Source organism: Trypanosoma brucei, chromosome 10 (assembly GCF_000002445.2).
Source record: "Trypanosoma brucei brucei TREU927 chromosome 10, whole genome shotgun sequence".
NCBI lineage: Eukaryota > Euglenozoa > Kinetoplastea > Trypanosomatida > Trypanosomatidae > Trypanosoma > Trypanosoma brucei.
In genome coordinates, this window is record NC_007283.1 from 2189570 (window position 1) to 2208310 (window position 18741).

General features: G+C 49.6%; 7 protein-coding genes across 7 annotated transcripts; all 7 read left to right on the plus strand.

Annotated features, from left to right (window-relative positions):
* Positions 1-275: 275 nt before the first annotated feature.
* Tb10.6k15.1440 (hypothetical protein, conserved) lies at positions 276-1532 on the plus strand (the record flags this gene model as incomplete). The annotated part of the gene is made up of 1 exon (XM_818030.1): positions 276-1532. The coding sequence occupies one exon, from the start codon at positions 276-278 to the stop codon at positions 1530-1532; it is 1257 nt and encodes a 418-aa protein (XP_823123.1).
* A 297-nt stretch (positions 1533-1829) lies between these two features.
* Tb10.6k15.1430 (hypothetical protein, conserved) lies at positions 1830-6755 on the plus strand (the record flags this gene model as incomplete). The annotated part of the gene is made up of 1 exon (XM_818031.1): positions 1830-6755. One exon carries the CDS (start codon positions 1830-1832, stop codon positions 6753-6755), a length of 4926 nt encoding a protein of 1641 aa, XP_823124.1.
* Positions 6756-7030: 275 nt separating this feature from the next.
* Tb10.6k15.1420 (hypothetical protein, conserved) lies at positions 7031-7711 on the plus strand (the record flags this gene model as incomplete). The annotated part of the gene is made up of 1 exon (XM_818032.1): positions 7031-7711. The coding sequence occupies one exon, from the start codon at positions 7031-7033 to the stop codon at positions 7709-7711; it is 681 nt and encodes a 226-aa protein (XP_823125.1).
* Positions 7712-7956: 245 nt separating this feature from the next.
* On the plus strand, positions 7957-9387 carry Tb10.6k15.1410 (hypothetical protein, conserved; the record flags this gene model as incomplete). The annotated part of the gene is made up of 1 exon (XM_818033.1): positions 7957-9387. One exon carries the CDS (start codon positions 7957-7959, stop codon positions 9385-9387), a length of 1431 nt encoding a protein of 476 aa, XP_823126.1.
* Positions 9388-10516: 1129 nt separating this feature from the next.
* Positions 10517-11032, plus strand: Tb10.6k15.1400 (hypothetical protein, conserved; the record flags this gene model as incomplete). Its single annotated transcript, XM_818034.1, has 1 exon — positions 10517-11032. The coding sequence occupies one exon, from the start codon at positions 10517-10519 to the stop codon at positions 11030-11032; it is 516 nt and encodes a 171-aa protein (XP_823127.1).
* Positions 11033-11372: 340 nt separating this feature from the next.
* On the plus strand, positions 11373-15995 carry Tb10.6k15.1390 (hypothetical protein, conserved; the record flags this gene model as incomplete). The annotated part of the gene is made up of 1 exon (XM_818035.1): positions 11373-15995. One exon carries the CDS (start codon positions 11373-11375, stop codon positions 15993-15995), a length of 4623 nt encoding a protein of 1540 aa, XP_823128.1.
* A 289-nt stretch (positions 15996-16284) lies between these two features.
* Tb10.6k15.1380 (hypothetical protein, conserved) lies at positions 16285-18342 on the plus strand (the record flags this gene model as incomplete). Its single annotated transcript, XM_818036.1, has 1 exon — positions 16285-18342. The coding sequence occupies one exon, from the start codon at positions 16285-16287 to the stop codon at positions 18340-18342; it is 2058 nt and encodes a 685-aa protein (XP_823129.1).
* Positions 18343-18741: the final 399 nt, after the last annotated feature.

Consider the following 18741-nt stretch of genomic DNA (forward strand, 5'->3'; position numbering starts at 1 on the left):
AAGTAACTGCATGAATATGTTATCTTTTTAATTTTCTTACCGCTCCTGTTCAGAAATCGACAAATTTTTATTTGTCGATTACACTGTTCTCTTTGTCACAGAAGCATTAATAGATATTTAAATTTTTTTGATATTATGTTGCTCTGTTTTTATTGAGGTATTTTCACAATTGATATTTATTCCTTTATTTTCTATTTATCACTTTTTCTTTTTTTGTCCTTTCTGATGTTTTGTATTTCAGCCAAGGGTTTTCCTTCGTCGGCAAAGGTTTGACGATGCCAATAAAGGGTTCGAGGAAGAGTCCTACGAAGGGCCCAAAAGAGGTGTGTAAAAATGGGAGCCCTCATGTGGGTCCTGATTCCGTGAGGCGTAAGGAAAACCCAAGCGAATCACTGATATCGCGTCTTCAGTTCATACTTTCTGGTGCAGTGGGCGGTAGGCCGGGCGGTTGTGCTGATCGAGTTGGTGTCACTGGGCCCCCAAAAGGTGGCGGCGAACTTGTCCGACTTGCTACTATCCTTCACGGTTGCTTTCTAATTACGATGGCGGGAAAGGCGCAATTAGGTGTTGGTAAGATTGACCATTGCGTCATCGCCACCGTTGACGAACGTTGGCTTGAGGCGATTACTAGGTACTGTGGTTTTACGGTTGTACCGCGCGATATCATCGAGTGTGGGGCCGCCTTCCCTGAATGGCTCTCTGCTTTCGAATCGGTTGTTGAGCATGGTGTGTCTAATGGTGGAACAAACTGTGCACATTCAACGCCGGTTGTCAAGGTGAAGTTGGTTCGTAACTTAGTGCCTTCCGTTGCGGAGGCGGAGCAATTCTTGCGGGAGCGATGGGGTGGGGAAAACTCTTGGCGCCACGGGCGAGTGGAAGAGGTTTTGAACTCCTCCAGCACTGCAGCCGTGAGTTCGAACAGTGCTGGAGAGGTTTTGCGATTCAACGAAGGTGCTGGCGCTGCTGCGACTTCAGTTGTGGGGAGTGTTAGCGATGAGGAGTTGCTGAGACAACTTTCTGCAGAACTGAGGGCGACACTAACCGGTGAAAGGCTTAAAGGGGTATTGGCACAGATGCGGAGAGAAGCACTTGGCCTTGAAGCGAGAGAGGAGGAGCTCATTAACAGGCGACAGCGGCAGGAACGCCTTCTCTCTACATATGATCTGGCGCGTGTTCTTTTAGGTGAGAAGAGATCAGCCTGCAACGTGGCGGAGCTGGTCGAACAAATGGTTCGGCAGAATCGTTTTGGGGACGGGAAGGAGGGTATCATTGAACAGCTCGTGTGTCTTACCAAGGTTAAAGAAAGCGGTATGACAATAATTAGGGTGGATGAAGGAAAGGGCACCAATGAGTCTAAGCGTAAGAGACGTGCGAAGGCAACTTCTGACACTGCTTCACTTACTTCGAGAAGGGTAGAGCTTAGCGCTAGTTCCACACTGAAGGAGCTGGAGATTTCCGTTCTTCGGTTAGATCGTACGCTGGCCTCCAGGGCTGGATTGCACCAGGTCTTACAGCGGGAGCAACCCCAGTGAAAAATGTGTGTTCCGTTCGTTACAGTATGTTTAGTATTTTGATCATTGAGTAGTGTACATTGGAAAGCTGCCACGACTCACCAGTGGTTTGCATAAAACTCTAAGGGTGCATGTGTTTTTTATGTTTTCTTCTTTCTTTTTCCGTTTCTTTGTCCTTACGTGGTGTTACCTTTTTAATTCCTTATTTGTTCTTCCCATTATCCGATGCCATTGTGGGTCAGAGGACCCCAGTCATTAGCAGTTAGGAAGCACAAGTGGGGCAACGTCAGGTGGAGAAAGTGAGTGATTTGCTGCAGGATGGGCTTACCCTTCCTTTGCCATACTCGCGTTTGTTTGTTCTCCAACAAAATACCTTTCGTTTTGTGTGGTTCCCGCTTCGCCCCAGCAACCCTGCACGCGCATCACACAGCTGCTGGTGGGGGGGAGACGCTAAACTTTCCTGAGCTGTCGTCACCCTCCACTTCTAAGGAGCCCTCCGTGGGCAGCGATTCACCACAGAAGAAAAATAAAAAGCAAGCGTTTGATGCCCTGGCACGTTGGTGCGGCGGTCACCAGCAGCTGCTAATGCGAATCCAACAATCGGCCGAAGATACTTCGGCGGGGGTTGTATTTGAAACCCCATTGACTGAGGTCGACAGCGCCGCGATTAGATGGCTGCAGGGGTCCACGGAACAGCTCACATGTGGGCAATCATTGCTGGTTTGTAGTTTTGTGTGCGAAGTACTTTATTGCCAGCTCAACAGTGCTTCAGGTGGTATCGGTGTGGAAGAGGCGCAACGACTGCAAATACATGCACTCACAAACCGGATTGCGGCACTTCTTCAGAGGGCTGATGAGAGCAACAAACTTGAATCACAACCTCTCTCAGTTCTTATGAGCTGCGCTTACGTAGTACAGCGTCTCAAGTATGTGGATAACCCTTTGTTCGGGGAGACCCAACGGTCGCTGGTTAAAGTACCACCTTCAATTATGTTTGCACTTCTTCACAAACTGCGTGGTGATGGTTTGGGGAAGCTATTCCAACTGGACGAGCGCACGGCTACCGATGTTTGCCTTTCCTTTTTATTTATCGCCACTGAGGAGCATCGCCAGGCGTTCTTTTCCAGCGGGGATGCCGCGCTTGTGAGCAACGTTCTTCGCCGCCTCGTACGGCACACCGCGTCGAAAACACGTAGGATGCGAATCCAGAAGGAGGGTGACATCATTGATTTGCTGACTGTGGATTCACCCAGCGACGGAGATGCACGGCAAACCCCTGTGTGTACGAGCGGGACCGGTTTTACTTCACCTAGTATGCGAGAGTGCGCTATGATTATGCAGAATGTCAGTTTCAGTTCCCCAAGCAACCGATTGGAACTACTGTTGTATTTGTTGTGCGTACGCAGGAACCTTGCACAGTGCTCGTTAAAGGATATAGAGTTAGTTCCTACCGTTCTCAGTACAGTAGCGAACATCCGCTCAGCGGAGGCGTGCAGTATACGTAAAAAGATAATTTCACAGTTATGGCTACCGGAAAATAATCCTACACTCGTTGCACAGCTCCTCGTCCACTCGGGCGAATCGATACCGCGCTATGTGACGTACCTGCAAGGGGTACCACCGAGCAAGCTTTCTCCTGGGGACGCCACACAAGTGATTCTGTGTGCTGGTACATACCTTTCATATGAATCTTTGCAACTTTACATAATGGCAGCGCTTCGTGACATTATGCCGAGCTCCTCTTTGATCACATTGGGCGCAGAAACTACGTCTGCGAGTGTGCCGGCAACGGCGTCAGTGCCTACAAGGGTTCCTGCTTGTGATTCCTTGGAGACTGTTTTGTCGGTGCTGCTTATGCGAGTAGAGGAGAAAGGTGGTAGCCTTAGCGAAGTTGAGAAAGATGCCTGTATGGAGTACATTCGTCGGTTGAACGAACTTATTGATTGGTGTGCGTCCGCTCCAACATCATCCCCAAAGCTGGCGTTGCAACGATTGATGTTGCTCACGAAACTTTTCAACAGGGGTCTAGTTGTGCACGCGCCCGAAACAGTTGTGGAGTTGGCTGTGCAGTCGCTTCAACTGGATCCTGGAAATACCATGATGAATACCCTGAAATGCGTCTCGGAGGCATTGCCGTTAGTTTCCGACGACAAGAAACGGTCCATCATCATTGAAAAGATGATTTCCTACAGTGGCACTCGTACAACTTCGTCGGTAATACGCTTTTTGCTGCTTTTGGCTCCACTAGTTGATGCAGATAGTCCACACAGTTGTGAGTTGGTTGAGCAACTGCTAAAGTTTCATACGTTGAATCCCCACAAGCTGCGGCAAGCATCCGTGGAGGGTGTTGCTAAGGGAATCGATGTTTACACGCTTCTTCTTATTAACGGAATTGACTTCCTTTTGGCTAGTGGGGATTGGCGTTCATCACCTTCACAACTTCAGAATGTTATTACCACTTGGGTCCGCGATTATACTTTATATGTTATGGATCCAGCGCGAAAACAAAAGATAGATGATGGGACCGCGGCGCATGTCGCTCCTGCTACAAAAGGTGAAAAGACCGATGTGGTGCAGCACCAACAACCGTCAAGGCTGAATGAGGGCGGCGAACTCCCCACGCTATCCGGTCCCAATGACGATGAACTGGAGCAGGTCTTTACGTGCTTGCTTCGCGCCGGAGTAAAACTACCGCATGCCTTTTCAAGTGAACTTCTTTCCAGAATTCACCGCCTTCAAGCGAAGCAGAACCCTGCAGACGGTACGGATCAACAGGTTGTATTTCCCCTTCCCGCTCACTTTGTATTCTGCTGCAAACTGGATGTCCCCGTTGAAGTGTCTGTTACTCCGGAAATGATGAAGTACCATATCGACGCATGTGATTACCGAATAATTCATTGCGTGATCACTGCTTTCTTCTCAGCTGCCGGAACTTTTAAACACAACATTAACGATCTTTTATTATGCAACATGCGTTTGGCTTCTCGCTCCTTCGAGTTATTCATCCAACGGCTGGGGGAAGAGGCGAGCAGGTCATTTCGCCCAGCTACCGTTTCGTCTGTCGTGGCAAACACGTTGCGGTTTGTTGTGAACCACATCACGAAGCAGGAGCGGTGCCAACGTGTTTTACGGAAGCTTAACGAGAAGGGAGGAATTGAAGCAGGGGAAGAACTAGAAGGTGATCGGTCTCTTATTGTTGAACATACACGGCTTGGTGAATTGTTAACCCGGATGATTGCCTATCTATCGGGTGCGCACGTGAAAAATGTGGGGCTCTCAGTGCTTGATCGGTTGTCTTTGTTGTCCCCCGCCTGTGGAGAATACCTCATGATGCGGCTTTCCACACAGCTCAGTGAATTTACGCAGGTGGAGTTGCTCTATCTGGTGCAGAAGTATCCGAAATCACAGGATTTAGTTGCCGAATTGCTAGGGAAAAGTGATCTTGTGAGTTCGATGGACTTCGGTGATTATATGCGTGTCATGCGAAATCTTCCCATGTCGATTAACGCACTGGTTATTGGTGCCCATCTACCAGGACTCAACTTTCAGTGGTGCACCCGGATTTTGTCGTCGTTATCAGTGCGACACGAGTCAGTGCCGTTGCATCTTCTGGCGTCGGTGCTACGGCGTCTCAACGATGTGACAGAAAGCGCTACCCTGACGGACCGCAATATAGCGTTTGTTGTCCTGCAGAAATATCTGCAGTTTGATCAGACATCAGGCGATGGTGGTGACTTGGAAGAACGGCAGCGACTCATAAAATGCAGTTGCGACAAACTGTTGGTACTGAGCAGGATTAACTCACTTGATACGTTAAAGGAGTTTCTCGTAGAATTTCCGGAGGCCCTGAGCGGTGTCATTTGTGAAAGTCTGAGTAAGCACGTCGTGCAACATATTGTTGGCGGGTTACTGAAAGATCTTGACGGCCTCTTGACTCTCTGCCGCCTGTTGCATCGGCACAAACTTCTCACCAGTGATGTCAAGGTGGCAATTGTGGATGGTTTCTTCATGAAGACGCTTCAGAGCGAGGTAGAAGGTCGTGCTAACATCGAAGGCGAAAGCAGTCAGGGACTTCAGCCGTTGAATTCGCTGAGGGGTGCATCCTTGAAGACAACCCATCCAGTGTCTAATGTTCTAGCACTTGCTCTGTTACTCAGTGATGGTCCGTTGCATTTTCCCGGGGCCTCCAACAGTTCCAGTACTATTTGTGGTGATAATGAACGTTGCGCTGTTAGTAGTATGTTTCAGGTTGTGAAAGAGTCGTATACTTCCCCACGGGACCGACTGCTTATCGCGAACACATTGGTGGGTCAGAAGGGCCCAAATGCTCTGACTGTTGTCGCAAAAGAAATTTGCACGGAACTGATTGAAAACTGTGAATCTGTGACCTCCAATGATTTTTCTAGACTTCTTCAATGCATCAGCAGGCTAAAGTGTTGGTCTGAGCTGGACCTTGCCAACTCACGATTTGACGAAGTTTTTCAGCGGTCCTGCACCCAGGCCGATGCCCACAGCCGCTGCGTTGCGTTCAGGGCTGTTTCCTTTGAGGCTGACATATTCCGAAGGTACGAATCGTTTATGATTCCTCTTCTTCAAGAAACTGTGGACGTTATGTCGAACGAGGATCTTGAAACAGTACTCTCATCAGTGCTTAGCCTGCCGTTTACCGAGGCTTTAGAGTCACTCATCGACGCTATCGGAACCCGACTTCTTCGTATGATTGACCAATGCCGACGCAGCGCATTAATTCGACTGTTACAGTGTCATGCTGTCTTCGGCATACAAGACGACGCTCTCGTTAGTATTTGCGTTGCCACGCTGACGGACCAGTGTGGTCGCGACTTTCGACTGGACACTGCGCAGGTGTTGGCACTCCTTCAGGCTGCGGTCGATCTGGACTTTTTTTTGCCACCTAAGTTGGTCACCAGTTGCTTCACCTGGCTCGAGCATCACGTGGAAAACATGACCATAACGCAACTGGGCCACGCAGTACGTCTTGCAGTTGACGTGGAAGTGGGTTATACTGCCGCCGTGCACACGCTGACACTCCGCGCGTTGGAACAGCGGGATGCCATACGCAGTAATGCGTCGTTTCGTGAGGCGGTGGAAATGCTGTGCGATGAGTTCAGCGCCGAGATTCCTTGGCATTTGCGGGCCCCTGTTTTGCGTAGGCGGTACCAGTCGGAAAGACTGCTGGAGTACCTCGACAAGCGGAGACTGGCCGTTGACTCTACAGTTGCGTAGCTTGCTCGTGGATAGCCGGAGTGGCAGTGGGGAGTGCATCTTGTTGAAACTTGTATTATTTTTTCCCAACACTTTGTGTTGGTTCACTCGCGGCTTGGTCGCTACGTATCACTTTTTGTATCGTTGTGTACGTCGAAAGGATTGTTTGCCGAAATACTATATGTAATCACATTTTCCAAGCGAGTGATCCTCATGTGTTTGTACTAACTATATGCTAATTTCTCCCTGTTAAACTCCGCTTCTCCCTCTGATGTGCTTGACTTCTTGAAGCGCCTATGATGCCTGCACCGAACGATGGCATATTAACGGAGGAGATAGTTCTCCGGTGTTCTCGGCAATATGACGTAGACGCCGTGCGGTTTGTTGTGCTGCACGGGTTGCGGTTGAGAAAATTGGGGGATGGTTTCGCTAAATGTAGTGCAATTGTGCGATTGGATATCTCAAGGAACAACCTCACTAGTCTCTCTGGCATTGAGCCGACCGCAGGTTCGCTGCAGTACCTCAACGCAGCGGAGAACCTCATCACGGATGTTTCCGCAGTAAAAGAGTGCAAATTACTGGAGGTGGTGATGTTGGAGGGGAACAGGATTGGTAGCGAAGCTGCTCTCCGACCCCTAGCACAACTGCCTGAACTCCGCCAGCTTGTGCTAAAAAGGGAGGTAGCCTTAGAGGATGCGGATGAAACGTTGGAGTTGGACAATCCCGTGTGCGAAAAGGGAGGGTACGAGGAGATCATACGCCGTTACTTTTCTTCGGTCATGTTTGTGGACGGTTGTTATATGCTAAATGAGGCGACTTCTGACGTTGTGACTAGCGTGTTCAAACCACTACCACCCCTTGATACACTAAAAGCACCGCAGGATAGCAATGCAAAAGCTGACGTGGAGGAACGATTGTTTGTAAACGTTGTCGCAGAGTGCGCTGAGGCTTGTCGGAAGGCGCTGGCATTACGGTGAGACATGTTCAGTACATTGGTTATCTATTAGGAGTGGGATAGGCATTCTGAACTGGAACTCTTTACCTGAATCAACTGGGAGAGTTGCTGCAGCTTCATCACACTGCTGTTCTTTGCTTAACCCGTATCGTTTTTATTTTTATTCCGAAATAGGAGTGCGCTTTGGAACTACAAAGACAGCGTAATTCTCACTTTACTTCCCATATCTGTCTTGTTGTGATATATATTGTGTAGGTGTGGGTAATAATGATGGGTGATGCTGGTAGTTTCTGCAAGCGTGGTCCCGAAGACTTTAAAGTTGGAGTACCGGACAACGCAGTCCGTTCCGAGGGCCGTATCACGTTGGGTGACTACGTCATGATCACTGGTGGTGGTATGAAGCGTATTGTGCATGTGCAGGCGGGTGGTAAACTTCGTCTTGGGAGCTCTGGGTCTGTGCAGCTTGACAAGCTTGCTGGTGTGCGGTTTGGTGAGGTGGTTTACTATGACCCGAGGAGTCGTGTTTTTGTCCCCACCAACGATTACCCAGATCTCGACATTACAACCTTGGAGGAGCACATCGAAGACGGTAGGGACAACCGGCACTTAGTTGACGAAAATAAAAGTCAAGTTTTATCTAACGAAGAGATTGCGGAGATGCGTCGAGAAAAGGGTGTGGATGTGTTTCTCAATACCCTTGTTGAAAAGAGTGCGACGTTCCACGCCAAAACCGCGTACTCGCAGGAGAAATACTTGCGTAAGAAGAAGAAGCGCTACGGTGTTCTTTACAAAATTGAGCGTGTTACGCCCGATGGGGTGGCGGAGACATATTTGCCCACAATTAACCCGACAGACGTGGAACCCGAGTCGCGGGTGCTCAGGTTGCGTGCGGACACGCTGGCGCTGATTCTACATCACAGTGATGTACACAGTGGCAGCCGCGTTATCGTCTATGATAAAACTAATGGTCACCTCGAGGCGGCGTTGCTTACCCGCCTCGGTAGTGATGGTATAATATTCCAAATAATGGACCGAACGGCGCAACCTAACATGTTCCCTTCGCAAACGATGGGCATAGAGAACGTCCGGGAACTGTGGAAGGCGGTTCCCCGTAACGCTGCCTTCTTGCGCGGGGAAGAGGACACAGAGAATGAAGAAAAGGCGACAGAGAAGGTTAATAAGAGGGGCAAGGAGGGGGGAAGCGAGGTTTCTCAGTGGTTGCGTGGGATCGACGCCCGCCGCATGCTGCAGGAGCGGCCCGCCGATTCGCTTATTATTGTTGATGACGAAGATGACGCGCCGGCTGCACTCGACGATTTGTTGCCCTTTGTAGCATTGAATGGTCACATTGTTGTGCATAGCCCCTTTCTTGAAGATTTGACCGCGCTGTTTACGAAGCTTCGGGGAGAGTGTGTGAACATATGCATTTCCGAGGTATGGTGCCGCCATCATCAGGTACTTCCCAACCGCACTCACCCTACGGTTCGGATGAGCACAGCGAGCGGTTATCTGTTGACAGCGATTAAGGTAAACGAGAGTACCATTAACTGTAGTGGTGCTGGTGCACCACAGTCACCAATCGAAGAGGTGACCCCATCAGTTCCTGCGGAGGTTCCCGCGGTCGATGGGAGACTATCGCGTAAGCATCCAAGAGCTCAAGAAAACGGTGAACAAGAAGGAAATCTTTCAGACTCGTAGCAGCGTCAGCATTTCAGTGCCTTATCATCGTGGTTCTACAACAAATCAGCGAATTCCACTCACCGCCTCCGCTGGAGAACAGAGGAGTGAGTGACCTAGCAGTAAAATGGGTTTGTTCATTAGTTGTTGTGTTCGTTTATTTCGTTTGTGGTGTACTGACGCCTTTTGAGCACTCTACCTTGCAGAAGTGCTCTTGGGTGTTATGATTAGCTTCGACTTCCCTCTTTTTCTATTTTTTCCACACGCACGCACATGCACATACATACCTTGCATGTAAAAGAAAGGTACACGGCCTTACAAGCGTCTTCCATACGCCTGCAAGCCAAAACAAAATCACCTCGTGTAAGATTAACTGGCGGTTGACCGCTTAAAACAGCACAGCTTTCGACGCGTTCAGAGGAGGAAATTGAGAGTAATATCACCCAGGAAATGATTTACGACATTACCACTCCGCAGTACCAGCAGTTCCTCCGCTCATGCGGCCGCCGCCGTGAGGATTACGTGAAGGGATCGTCCACAGGTTTCTCGGGTAACAAGCAGACCACGAAGCCGGCGGGAGCTGCAAGTACTGGGCTGTAGCGTATAACCCACCATTCCGGAAAGAGGAAGAGAAGTACATATGGGATGAGGGCCGTTACTTCAGTACGAAAGGGTTCTGCAGGAAGAATAAATAAAAGGAAGAGAAACGTATTTCCTTCCACTACTCTCGTTGGCCGGCTTAGTGCTAATAAAAGCAAAGCTATCTTCTTGTTCGACCTGGTTGGCGGATCGGCGAAGCAAAATGATGAAAAAAAATAATAAGAGAAGGAGAAATTCAGACACTGCTAAAAGAGGATGGGGTATTTTACGGAAGAGAGGGGAGAACTGAAGAGCAACAAAAGAGAAATATGATGATTTTTCTTTTCTTGAGGTTAGCCTCGTTTTTGTCAGTTAACTTAGTTCTCCCACGGCGCTGTACGTCGTTTCAATCGGAGATGCCTCCATCCTTTTCCATTGATGAGTGCTCGGTTCTTTTTCATTATTTTTAAATTTATTTTGAGGGTTCTCTTTCCGTGTTCTCAACATGGCTTTTGTAGCGTTAATAAAGAGTTGGGTAGAGGGGGCGTAAAGGAGAAAAAGGAAGGTAAAAATGAAGCGATTTTTTGACAAGCTATACCACACCACTGGCTTTATCGTGGACCCAAGTCAGCGCAGCGTCGCTAGCCACGTAAGCTCTCTGTTGTTGCAGGGCTCCATAGCCTTTTCTTTATTAGGAACGATTGGCGTAGACACCTCACCGCTAGTTGCAGCTGCAGGGGTGATTGGTGCTACTGCTGGATTTGCCTGTAAAGATTTTGGTGCTAACTTTATAGCGAGTATTGTTCTGAGCAGTCAACCTTCTTTACGTACTGGGAACAGAATTTCAATAGGAACCGGTGCTGGCGCTGTCAAGGGGGAGGTGGTCGACTGGGACACTCGGTACCTATATCTTCGCACTTCGGAGGGTCACCTCTTGCATGTGCCCAATAGTATGATTCTCACTTCAATCGTAACGTGGGAGAGTAGTGAGAGTAAGCAGAGGTTGGGGGGGAATGAACCACAAGGTTATTCGCCCACACCGCCCCACACAGTGCCATGTAATGATTCTGCTTCTGGAACGAAGTAAAGTTAGGTAATATTCAGTTGTTTTTTACAACGCCCCTTGCGTGCATAGGTGAAGGTGTAAGAGCGATTGGGGAAATTGTAGAGGCGTATGTCCATTATCGGAAGAAACGCAAAGGGGGTTGATTTGTTTTTGGTGGGTGACTAACTTGACCGCGGCGTGGTCGTTAATAAAATACTTATAGCATGGCTATCATCCGTGACAACGTGACGACTGACATACCTTTTTCACCCTTCTACTTGCTTGTTGTTTATAGCAGTTGAATACGAACACACCGTTCTACAGAAAGGTCTGGAAAAGTAAGGAGAGTGGTAAGAATTTGCTTCTTCTATGGTTGTTGAATATGGCGTCGCTCTGTTTCACTGACGTTGGTACGCTTTGCAGGGACGTTGAACCGACGCGATCGTTTCCCGCGTCCCCAACTTGCATCGAGGTGCTGTCAGGGGTACATCTTATCGCATCCGTAAACGCCCGAGCGAACCAATGCATAGTAGAACTTTTGGTTGGCGATAAGGTTGCCGATACTTTTAGTCGTGCAGGGTCCGAGGAACCAGGTAACAGCGGCAGCCGTTTATCCACCCCTACGGGGGCCGGGAAAACACCCAATTTCACCGTGCCAACAGTCGATACTGCAGTGAAGGAGTGGCTCGATGCACTTCGAGCCAGCTTCCGTACGGCCAAAGTGTTGGATGTGCTTAAGGAGGATGAAGGCGTCGTCACGGCCATTGAGTTCGTTCGTGACGTCACAAGAGCGTCAAGCGGCGGCGAGGCAGAGCAGGAGGGAGTAAATAGGTCAGTAAAGCGTCCATATGTGCATCTCTTTATTGGCACTTCTCGTGGAACTGTTGTGATATGTAACGCTCTGCGTGGGACAATTATGGCCATCGCGATGTTTCAGGACTGTAACAGATTTGTACGGCAGGGCAGTCGCCGAAGCTCCCTTGCCCAAGGAGCCTCCGTAACTAGCGCTCAGTGTACCGAGTCTGTTGTTCGATTTGCCGCTCACATGAGCACTCTGGACACCTTTCTCAATCCGAACGTTCCCCAGAACACATCTGCCGTACATAGTGGGCATCTAAACACAGTTTATATTGTAATGAGCAGCGGTAGAGTTGTTGCACTCGGTAGGGGGGCAATCGATGTGTTCTTGGAGACAGCAGAGGGGCACTTGGATGGAGCGCGACCGCACTTAGTACTGGAGTGGGTGGAAAACAGCACCTTCAGTTCGTTTCCTGTAGCCGGACCAGCCGCTCGATTTGCCTCGCATGTACGATGTATTCTTTCCATGTCTGAAGTCGACCCGAACACTGGTATTCGGCTTCGAGCACCAAGATCAACGGCGGCAACAACGGACCGCTCAATTAAGGATGCCGCATTTTATCTTAGTTGCAAGTGCGATACAACGGATGTACTTACCGATGGGCCAGAGAATCGAGAATATCTCCTCCTATGCGGACGCGCCCCTGCTCTCGCCAGCTACGCATGTAAGAGAACTGAAAAGGGATTTTCAGCCCGCCAGGCAATTGGAGCTGTCGCTTCGATGCTTGGTGGCGTGAAACGTTTACTATGGGCGGGGGGCTCGGAGGGCGAAGGGGATGAATCGTCTTTCACCGCGAGGGGACTCTCTGTAAGTTCACAGTCCGCCAGAAATGTTTTCCCGGAAGGTGATATGACATTTGATGTTGTTCAAGTGGATCCCACTTTACAGTGGGTCGCTTGTTATAGTGAGAGCGCAGGACGTATTTACGTATACGACCTAATGGGTGATGCTGTTTGTCAGGTCGTGAAGGGCTGCCGTTCGGTGGAGTTTCAGTGGCACGTGGCAACGATAGGGGGAAAGCGCATGCTTCTTCTTGTTATCCATCGAATTCTTCGACATTCCGTGGAAATGTATTCTCTTCGCCTCGGGAGGCGTGTGGCTGCTCGGTATGTTCCTTCAGGGTCCATTTTGCTTCGTTCGGGCTCATCGGTGCTGATCCCGCGGGTTCTGATGCTCGTTCCCGATGGTGTGGTGACGGCGATAGAGGTGAAACTGGACCGGGCTCACGGTGCTCTGCCCTCCAGCTCGAGTTGCATTTCAGGTGTCACGCTGGGCCGTGGTCGCTCCGATACGGTCGTTACCGGTATTGACGTACATGGCGGTGTGACGTGTGTGCGAGGAGGGTTTCCAACACCGTATGATGTGTTGGTTGCCGCACTTAGCCTTCCGCTTCCCAACCCTGTGACGGAGGGTGACTCATTTGACGTATATTGTCTTCGAATCAGCAAGTTGGAGGACGTCATTAAGAGACAATTTTCTCCTGGAGTGTTTGACGATTGTTGTCTTCCAGTGGGTGCAGGTACAGAAGAGGCAGATATTCCACCGGACGTATCGGCTGCACAGTGCCTAAACTACGTTCAACTTCGCTTGGTTTGCGTAGCCAGTTACCGTCGGGCACTGTTTAATGGTGTAAATACCAAAACAACCCAAACTTCCCTGAAGGAGTTCGCAATGCGCAGCGCTGCCGGGCCGGTTTTTACCGCGCAAGGGGAACTCCACCCAATTTTAAAAGGAATGGTGGGCGATGTTACGGCTGTCCTTCTGGCAAAAAAAGATGAGACCTGCTTCAGTCACGTCGCAAGCATAATTCCTTCTCTTGAAAAGTTGCTGATGAGGCGCAGCACTGCCTCAGTACCAGAGGGCGATCCTACTGGGCCGGTAGTGCCCATGTCCTTGGGAGATTTTCTAAAGTTGTTTTATTGTGGTGGCCACAAGCTAGCGTTTCTGCGAGAATCAGTGGGATATGCGAATGGTTGTGTCGATTCCTTTGATGAGTGGGCAGAAATTGGGTCCGTTTTCTTTGGTGGTGGTGTTGGTTGTTTTCCGCAACAAGTGGACGTGTTCAACTCTCTTGGATTTCGAACGGTTGATGTGGTGATGATGGCATTATGTTGGTTGTGTCGATCTTTTGCACGCACCTTGTCGCCGTCTTGTTTGGGTACAGTTGCGGAGCTCCTCTTCTTTTTGAGGAATTCGGGAGAGGAGGCGTTCCTTACTGGAGTGGAGGCTATTCCATGCTTGATAGGGAGAAAACATCTTGAAAGAAGACGGTCCGAAGCCCACGTATCACTTCTCACTCTTCTTGTATTGCTTCGGCAGCGCGAGAAGCCGTTTGGTTCTGCTTACCGTGCCAGGTATGAGCTTTCATTGAAGCGTCTTTTAGGCTTGCATTTGATGATAATTCGATATGAGACTCCCCTAGAGGATGGTGATGGGTGGGACTCCCAAACTACGGAAGCTCCCTTGTATTTGAGTTTGTGCGATTTACTCCCGCAGGAAGGTGGGGATGCGTTAAATATTCTCCTCCTAAGGCAATTTCCTCCACCTCTGACCCTAAAACTGTGTAGTGAGATGCCAGGGAGTAACGTTGTCAAGGAGGCATTAGCAGGCGTGGATCACTTACATTGGGTGAAACAGCTTTTTATGATGAATGCGGCACCTCCACCCTGGGCTGTGGACGCCCCATGGTACCGCGAGGGGACGTGGGATCACGTTGTATTTTTATCAGAAGTGATTCAGCCTACTATTAAGTTCTTTAAGCTTGTCACACAGGGCACACTGCCAACGCTCGTTTGGGTTTCCGCTGCCTCCTCCAAGCAGTTAGCCGGTCTCAGCGTATTACTCGTTGTGGGGCTGGCGGTGCTTGAGCGGGAGTTGACTCCTCTCCGTTGTGAGCGACTTGCATTCCTCACAGACGGCATGCTTCCGGACTCAAACCTGTTTGAGGGAAATGAAACCGAGTTCAGTGATTACTCGCGCCATCCTCTGGGAAGTCGGTCTACTCGGGACTACTTCAACAGTTGCCGTGAATTTTTGCACCTGAATATCCAAATGGTGAGGCAATTACTAGGAGGTGATGACTATATCCACGGCAAAAAAGTAGCTGATTCGGTGGTTGAATTTCTTTCGGTTGATGACGGGGCAATTTTCCCACTGGTACCAGTAGAGCTCCGTCGATTGCTTTATTTCTTTACGGTGCACATTTGCGGTAACCTTAGGGGGTTACTGCAGCGTTTAAGGGAGGCCTGTTGTTTCATGGACACAGTTGCGTTCTTTGCCTTTAAAACGGCAGGATCCCTGTGCTTACCCTCTCTCCAACTCCCTGCAATATCGTGGGTCACGATGTTTGAGGATCGATCGACGGTGTTGTGTTTTCTGAAGGGGACATGCGCCGATAACCAGGAAGGGAAGTCTTTGCCAACTATGGTAGAGAGGATGAAGGCGCGAAGTGAGCTCGTGAGGATGATAACATTTGCGGACGTGCTCGACACTCGATCTGCTCTCAGTAACAGTTTCGTTGAGGACCTTTCTGAGGCGCTCGGACTAAACCACGTGGCAGCCGACTTCCACCTCTTAGTGCTGCTTGATGTTTGCTCAAGGCTTCTCCTTCCAAGCGAAGAGGTGTGTCGATTTCTGAATAACGTGGCCAGTCGTCACTTGGCTGCACTAATTGCGGTTTTCAATTGTAAGCTGCTCATTAAATGTTGCTTTGGGTATTATGCGGACGCGAAGAAAACTATTCCAAGTTGTAATCGTCAGGAGAAGCAGCGACTCGCTCTAAAGGTTCAAGGTCTTGACGATGCAATGTCCGAGGACTTTCGCTGCTGGGTACACTCGAACGAACTTGAGGGGGACGAGGCTATCGGTTCTTCAGAAACGGTTGACTCCAATAGCAATTCGCAGCTTGAGTACAGGCTGTTTTGGGGTTCAGCGTGGTGTGAAGTGCATTACGCTGGTGTTGTGAAGTGCAAAGTGATGTCGCGCCTGGACCAATCACAGGATTCAGAGAAGTTGCGAGATTTTCATCGACTTCTCTTTGTACTGGCCCGAACTGCTGCTGAAGGAGCATCGACGCTACCATTGGGCTTGCGTCGTATCGCATGTGAACTTCCCTCTGTTGCGGCAAGGGTCACGGCGTTGATATGATTAGGTGGTCATACAAGTTGATGTGTGGTGTCCTGTTGTAAATTTGGTACGTTCCTCGGTGGATCACACGTCTATGTGTTCTACTGATACATGAGAAGTTGATATCGTTTCCGATCCAGTGTTGAAACGTTTGTTTTTATTTTCTTTTACTTTTAGTTTTTCTCGTCGCACGTGGTATGCCATGTGCTCTAGTGATCAGTACGAAGGTTGTACGGGCTTCTCTTTACTGTTTGTGATTTGCATGTTTTTACCCCATATTACCATTGTGTGACGCCTGTTTTCCATATTTATGTTTCCACCTTGTCTGAAGCAAAGTAATCAGAAAAGAGGGTGTGTGTGGGGTGATATGACTGTAGTCGAGTCTCCTTTCACCATGCATGACCGCGAGCGGCTGGTCGGGATTCGTTTCTCTTTGCTTAACGCACACTTGGTGGGTCGCGAAGGGATCGGAGCGTTCAAGCGCCTAGTGGTGTCCATGAAGACACTCTACTCAGACTTTGTGGTGAGGGAGTTGTCACTTCTGTACAACGATGGTAAACCCCTCGTATTGGAGTCGTTGCAGCACACCGAGGCAGATGCCAAACCACACGATACGGTAGGAGCGAAGAGGCAACGGGATGCGGAGTCAGGCGGCCGTGATGGCGTGGCTGATATCGGGGAAGTGGCACTAGAAGGCATTCGCGCGAAACTTGAGGGAGTTGTTCCTGCCGAAGAACTGGACTCCGTGACGAAGTCGCTATGCGCCGGGGAGCCCTCAGTTACACTCCGATGTTCCCTCACGAAACCCCAACGTACCCGGATTCACGAGGTGGTGAGAGAGCTTCTTGGCGGGCGGTACATTAGTCGAGCGGAGAGCGGAACCCTTGTGATCGAGAGGGCAACGCATGCAACGAGGCGAGCGGATGAACGGCGTCTGAATCCAGTGCGAAGTCAGAAGTTTCTACATTTCACTCTCTACAAGGAGAATATCGATAGCAACCATGCACTTCGGGAAGTGGCTTCGTACCTCCATGTGCCTACCCGGAGTCTTCTTTTCAGTGGAACAAAGGACAAACGTGCTGTGACTCTGCAACGTGTCGCAGTGCGTGGAGTGTCACCAGAAAAACTGATAGGAATCAACAGTCGATCTTTTGGACAGGACCGCAAGGTGAAGGTGTGCAGTTTTAGAACGATGGACCACGGGTTGCGCCTTGGTGACGCTGTGGGCAACCATTTCCTTATTGCCCTTCGACTTTTACCTGAAAGTCGGGACATCGATTCCGACACTCTGAACACTGTTGAAAGCACCATCAACCGCGAAGGTGTGGTGAACTACTTTGGTACCCAACGATTTGGGACAACTGACGTGCTTACAGGTGATGTTGGTATTCAGCTTCTTTCGGGTCACTTCGAAAATGCTCTACGACTGGTATTTCGCTCAAAATCAATGGTCGAGCCGAGTATGCTTGCCGCAGTTGATGCCCTTGAAAAAGGGTCCTTTGAGGAAGCTGTGAAACTTGTACCGCACTATTGTCACCAGGAACGCGATATGCTGAACCACTTGGTAGACTCCCCTAACGATTTCCTCGGTTCCTTTTCCAAAATTCCTCGAACAATGAGCATGATGTACTTCCACGCAGTACAGAGCCTAATATGGAATATTATGGCTTCCAAGAGGTTGGAAGTGGGTGTGGTGCCTCAGGTTGGCGACTTGGTACTCAAATCCCGTTACACAGCCCGGTTGAGGTGTAATCAGCAGTCCGATTGTCTTGAGGGGCTTGATTTAAGCGCAAACGAAATGGACGACACAACAGAGGAAAAGGAGAGGGGCCTTCCTGAAGTGGTTCATCTCACCACTGAAGACGTGGCAACAGGCCTCTTTCAGATAGCGGATATTCTTCTTCCAGTACCAGGCCCTGACGAGAAACTGCAGTACCCCACTGTTAGCGCATGTGATCGCAGTGCCTATATTGAAACCCTTGCTTTGAAGGGGGCTGAAAGCCTTGTGAGGGCTAGCAACCCCCTTGTGAAGTTGTTTCATTACCACGGAGCCTATCGACATCTTGTTGTGAAACCTAGGGGGTTCAGGATGCGTCTTTGTAATACAAAAAGCTTACGGGAGCCGATTATTCCCACGGACCTCGAGCTTCTAACGGGCAGCAAGGGATGTGTAGAAGAGGCCACTGGTGCGTCTGTCAGCAATGGAGATGGCACCAACTTGCCGTGTAAGGCGATTGTGGTGGAATTTTCCCTTCCTCCAGGAGCGTACGCCACGTGTGTGCTGCGTGAATTCTGTGACTGTCGTACGGAAGGGTACCATCGCGCATCGTCGAAAGCCGCTGGAAATAGTGAGCCATCCGCTGGATGATGACGCTGATGCGCATCGTATCCCTTTAGGGTAAAGCCTCTGGCTGCACCGCGGTTCTTTAGGAATAAGGTAGCCACCAGTTGTTTCGGGTATATACACATGTTAAAAATTTTAAAAAAGTTAAGCGCTGTGCGAGGTGCTGTAAGCACCCTTCGTCGGTTTCTTTACATCGTCTCCTGCAGGAGTGGAAGCTCCTAAACTTTATGGAGTCAAGAGATCTCTTATCACACTATTTCTTTCTTCCAAAGCAGCGTCTACGCTAACTATTGCTCAATCGCTTCGTTTCCCTATATCGTGCAGCTGTTTCTCCCATCGCGGAAAACCACAGAATCGCCGACAGTGCTCGTTATGTTTTTATTCTGCTTTACTTTATGTAGGTACATCGTTTGCTTGCCATAG